At 39.5% G+C, this 6,000-nt stretch overlaps 1 protein-coding gene across 4 annotated transcripts in view; it reads left to right on the forward strand.

Annotated features, from left to right (window-relative positions):
• The window catches only part of POC1B (POC1 centriolar protein B), a 34,031-nt gene extending 28,440 nt beyond the window's left edge, over nt 1-5,591 (forward strand). For all 4 annotated transcript variants that reach the window (XM_080971486.1, XM_080971487.1, XM_080971488.1 and 1 more), the window contains 2 exons: nt 3,273-3,518; nt 5,328-5,591. In XM_080971486.1, the coding sequence (XP_080827612.1) occupies nt 3,273-3,518; nt 5,328-5,426 (345 nt within the window). In that variant the 3' untranslated portion in view covers nt 5,427-5,591. The remainder of the gene's footprint in view (nt 1-3,272; nt 3,519-5,327) is intronic.
• Nucleotides 5,592-6,000: the final 409 nt, after the last annotated feature.

A 6,000-nucleotide genomic window follows, 5' to 3' on the forward strand; every position in this document is an offset into this window, starting at 1 on the left:
AAACCCAGATCTGTCAAACAGACCATATAGACCCACTTACTATTCCGATAGACCATGGCTGAAAAGCAGCTGCTATTTAATGCCATTGTAGTTGTGCTAAATATAGCACAGCTGTCAACCTCAGCAAATAAATAAATAAAACCGTCTTCCCCAACCACAGCTGCAAAGGCAGCAACTGGGGAGCTGAGTTTATTTCCCTTGCATATGTTATCATAAAATCAAGTCAATGAGGTTTTTTTTTGTTTTTTGTTTTGTTCTAAAATGACCTGGTGCCCTCCAAAAGCTTGACCAGCTTTATGCTAAATTAGTAATAATAACGAAGTGAGCTGTGAAAATGTCGGTTTCATTAAGGGAGCTGGTAATCCTGTTAGCCTTGCCGCTTGTGGTTTGTGGGGGTCCCTGCATTGCCACAGATTTACAGCTCATTCCTAGGGCTTAAGCTGCAAGAATATATGAAGCGACTTCTACTTCTGTCTCCCTGGGAAGCTTTCCTTGAGTACTTATCCATTCCCTGTTTTATAGAATTAGGCAGGGTACATTTGTGCCAGACTTTGAGCTTCTGTGGCTTATGAAGGTGAATAGAAAGCAGTGCACAATTTAAGAGTTGGTCATGTTCTCTCTCTTCCCCTTCCCCAAAGCAATACAAACTTCACTGTGTGTAACTGCTGTGATGTGATTGTTTGATCTGCGCCAAACAATCTTTGTAGTGTAAAGCTAGTAGAAAGATCCTTAGGCTTGGTCTTTTCTTGAATCATAGGATCGGTCTGTCGAACAATAAATTGAACATATTAAAACGCCTAACCTTAAGAGAGTAGTTTTTATCACTTCTTTTTTATAAATTGAAATTATTACTAACATTTTATTATTCTGTATATCCAGGCACTTTTCTGAACTCTGTATCAATCAAGGGAATATGAACTTTAATTGAAAACTCTGTGTTATACTTCAGAAACTGGCGTGTCCCATCCCTGGGTAACATTGTACAAAAGCCAGACATCAACTAAAAGCCTAACCTGCTTAGGGTGCAGCCCACCAAGCCTTGCTTCCATTGCTGATTCCAGTAGGTTTGATAGGGTTGCTGGGATGGAATACATAAAACGTATATAGTAATTGCTTTCTTTCATAGTCACATGGCGCGCGCGCGCACACACACACACACACACACACAGTCATACCTTGGAAGTCGAATGGAATCTGTTCCGGAATTCTATTTGACTTCCAAACATTTGAAAACCAAAGCGCAGCTTCTGAATGGCTGCAGGAAGCAGCTGCAGCCAATCAGAAGCCACGGAAGCCCCGTCGGATGTTCGGCTTCCAAAAGAACATTAAAAAACCGGAACACTCATTTCCAAGTTTTGATTGTTCGGGAGCCAAAATGTTTGAGAACTAGGCTGTTTGAAAACCAAGGTATGATTGTATATGCCTTGAAGATAGAGACCTGCTGTCTCATTCTTTGTAAGGTGTCATGAATTTAGATGGCACTATAATAAAGATATGGTTGGTTTTGACACTTCAAATGTGTGAAAAAAGAAAGTAATATCAAAGGACTAGAACCAAATGGCTACAAAAGAAGTAATATGGTAGGAGTAATAATAAATGATTACAAACTGGCTATTTGTATTTATTTTGCTTGAACAAAATTCAATTCAATTATCGTCATCTGGTTTTGTGATTTAATAAACTATTGGACTGTCGAGTAAAATGCATAAGCTTCCTCCCAAACAATCCAGTCAGATATACTGATATTTATTTCTATAATAGCTACTCCTTAAGCATATATCACTGTGAAGATCTAGTTCTTAATGAACTCCCATATTACGTATCTAGTCTGTTCTTAAATAAGAGGTAGAGTGTGTGTTTTTCACCTTGCATGCAACAGAGCAGTGCAAAAAAGTTCAACATCAGAAGGCAAACTGGGAGCTGGCCATCCTATTTTTAAAGTACATGCCTCACCAACGTCATGATTCATTAGAAAGCCTATCTTCAAATCCTTGTTTGTCATGAGATCATTCCTGGTATTCCACAGGAAGCTGTCAGATATGCTTTATGTGTGTGATGCCTGGCCAGAGATTAAATGCAGATGGTTTTTGAGTCGGATAACATGGCATGAACTTTCTCCAGTACACTATGACTTAGTTTATTTGCAGGCAAAATTCTTACAACTGATATACAGTACTTTGGAGTTAAATAGATTCTGTTAAGGATGTGCTTTTGCCTTTGAATTGTACCAGTGTTTGATGTCATTAGCTATATGGCAGATCTACATGGAAGAAATTCCTTCTTGCCTAGATTCAGAGAGAGCAGCACCTGGTCTCTTTGACTAGGCCTGCTTGTTGTATCTGTCAAATGGCAGGGACACCGACTATAACAAGCTTCGTGCAGAACTGCTGTACTGAGGTTTTTTCTACAATCAAGCCGTATATCAGTTTTACGAAACAAACAAAGAAATAAGAACTTATCCTTGGTTTAATGTGGAGAAGAGAATTTGTTTCTCTGTGATGCTTTGTGATGCTAAATACTTGGCTCTATTTTTTTAGCTTTCATCATTTAAGCTACAGAGAATTCACTTTATGTTCCTTTTATTTCCATATGTGTTTCAACATACATACAGAATGCCTCTGCCCCCCACCCCTACAACCTTATTTAAGAATAGTCCTGATTTGATTTTATTTTGCATTGGAGTCTGTAATAACCTCAGCCTACTTGGCACACTCAAGAGTGGAATCTGCCGAAACTGCTTCCATGCAGGAAAAACGGCTTCGGTGCAGTAACACTTCTAACTGTGGCTGAGATCTAAAGAGCTACTTTAGGTGGCCCTGAGAGCTTGGGCTTGCCTAGTAGGCCCCTCCAACTCATAAATAACTTGCTTTGCGGCTTTGGGAACCAACCCTCAAGGGCATGCAAAACTAGGCTTCTAATCACTGTGTGTTAGTTCAGTCTCATGGTGAGTCTTCCTGCTAGCAGTCACCAGGGAGATTTATTTTGTAAACCACTTCATGATAGTGAAAGGCTACAAGTAAAATACTTCTGGGAGCTTCCAGAACAGCAGAGAATAAAAGAACAATGAATACGAGTTATTAAAACTGGTAAGTCCTTTTGGGGAAATGTGAGAGAGAAAAGATGCAGGCTGAGGAGGAACCTCCTCTGTTTTTTTGTGAGAACAGCTACAGCAGGGTAACAACTGCAGTTCTTAGGTTTGCTTCCGAAAGGGAAAAAAGGATGCTGAAGATTTTCAAGCTTACTACCCTCTCTGCTTTTCCTTTTAATCAAAGACAAAGCCAAGTATCCCTTTAGTTCAACCTTCCATGCAACAAGAGAGAGTGATCATGCAGCAAGATGGAATGAACAGCCAAGACATGCAGCAGCATTCAGTTTTATCCTCACCAAGAGCAACAAGGACAAGTTTGGAAGATGGAAGTAAATACATTGCGCACACCATGGATGAGCCAGTAGGCATTTCTCCAGTTTTGACTAACGCCTTGGAACACATTGTGGAGCAGCTGGATGTTCTTACTCTTGTGAGTAAATCCCCAACACTATTGCATGTACTGGAGTGCCTGCAAATAAATAATAAATCACTAGGCTTCTTGGGGCTAGTGGTGAAGTGACAAATAGCCCTGTTCCTCCTTCAGGGGCCAGCTAGGCCTTGCGTTTGGTCTAGCAGGACTCTTCCTGTCTCCTTACGCCTCTGGGCCCTCAATTCAACATTTATCTATTTTAAAGATTGACATCAAAAACTTTCTATTCAAAAACTTTCTCAGGTGGGCCTACACAAATGGTAACTCCTTCATTGACCTGAGGCAGGCTACACTCAGTCTCTCTGCCTCAGCCCTTCGTCGATCATAAATGCATAATAATACTATCTACAGAGTTGTAATAATTACCAATAGTATGTTTGTGAAGTAGGACTTCTGATCAGTCAGCGAAAGAAATTGCGTATCATATGTCAATGCCAGTATAGATGTCTTTCTGAGATATTGAAGGAAGTAGAAGCACTTTAAATTTAATAAAAGTTGCTACTATTTATCAGATGGATATGCCACCATAATTAACATACCTGAGCTAAAATAGTGTCGAAAAAGAAGTTTTCCACAATAAAAAAAATTGCTCAGCCCAACGGATAACAAATTCCTCCCCACCCCAATTAGCAAATGCCTTAGTAGATTGATCTACTACCGGTAATTTAAAACAAACTGCTTTATATGTGAAGTACTTTGAGCTCCTAGAAAAAATACATCAGCTGCAGAATAAAAACAATAATAGGTGAAATAGAGAATAATTGTATTAGATAAAAGTATGTTATATAAAGCAGTAGGTATAAGGTAGGAAGAAAATACATCATTGTGGTAAGGGTGAGAAGTCAAAATTTTAAGAAAAACATATTTTGAAACTTAAGTAAATTTGTAAAACTTGTGAAAAGAAAAAAAATTATGACCAAGAAAAAGAAAAAAATACATCCTTTAATCATTTTTGTTATTGTCGATGTAATTAAGGTCTATCAGAGCATTACCCAATTTCTACCCAAGAAGCACAGAACGTGTCTTACATGGTGTGTTCAGATCCACAAAAACTTGCTCAACACTTCTCAGTAACACCATTCCTATCAATTTAATGTGTTCCACAATAAAGTGGAGAATATATTTGAAAGCAGATATCACTGAAAAGTTGGATTCTGATACAACAAAGTATTTCAGACATTTGTGATGTCCATCCAAGCCCTTTCTGAAGTCCCTTCATAACTCACAATATTTACGTGCCAAGACCTGAGGACCCCCTGAGAAGGCGCTTCCAAGGGTATGGAGGGGTGTGTCACTCATTCTTCCCCAGCTGCAGTCTCCACATCATATGCCTTACCTGCAGCTGTTTAGGGCTACACCTGTTTGGGGGAAGGGAGAGATTTGGAAAAACCCTGCCGTGTGTGCAGAACATCTCATGTGGCCCTGTGGGTATCAGCTTTGAAAGGGGAACTCTCAGCACTTTAGTTTCCAGAGTTATAGAAGCTGGAGGCTTTATTCTCCGAATCAATACTCTAGTCTGATACAACTGAATACATAGCACATACAGGGATGCTCTGTCAAAAAATATATATATTTGGATTTTAGAGTTCTTCTCCAATAGTTTGTTTTATTTTGATGCCAAGACCATGATGTGTTTAGCACGGCAAAAAACCCCATGTATTTTTAAAGTTTCCGTGAACTACTGAAATGGTGGAATATCTGAATCAAATCTTGCAGTTCTCTGGTTTCTTTAGTGTATTAAGAGAAGTTATTTTGTAAATAAAACATTGCGATCAATAACAAGCACTTGTTGCCCTGTTCTCCTAACAGACTGTCTCAATCTTGGAGCAGCGCCTGACTTTGACGGAAGATAAACTGAAAGAGTGCTTAGAGAACCAAGAGAAACTGTTACTCTCTGTCAGAGATTGAAAATAAACAATGCAAATGCATTCTCAGGAAGACAAAACAGTGACATGAAGCAAATAAAATGTGCCTCTTTGGTGTAAGTGATTTCCCTAAAAATCATTGATAACATTTTGAATATGTAATTTTGTGTGTGTGCATTTATTAAATATATATTTGTGTTTTTCTGAATATCCAATCTGTTTTCTGATATTTGCCCATCCTTTACATGCTGAGCACAGTTCAAAACTCTGCTGATCTCCAGTGTGCATGTTCTCCAGGTGCCGGCACAGTATCTGCCCCATTCGTTTCCCATGCATCATGGTGCGAGTTCTTGTTGATGTATATAGGGCATTCCTTAACTCACGGGAAAAACGAGGTTGCATCTTGCAGCAGAAGGTGCCATATTCTATACCCAGCATTGTCAGGTAGGAAACGCTGGGAAGCCACTACTAGTCAGTACTGAGCTAGATGCATGAGCAGATCTGAGTTAGTATAAGACAGGGGTCAGCAAACTTTTTCAGCAGGGGGCCAGTCCACAGTCCTTCAGATCTTGTGGAGGGCCGGACTATATTTTGGAGGGGGGGAAATGAATGAATGC

Source organism: Podarcis pityusensis, assembly GCF_964106645.2.
Source record: "Podarcis pityusensis genome assembly, chromosome: 10".
Lineage (NCBI taxonomy): Eukaryota > Metazoa > Chordata > Lepidosauria > Squamata > Lacertidae > Podarcis > Podarcis pityusensis.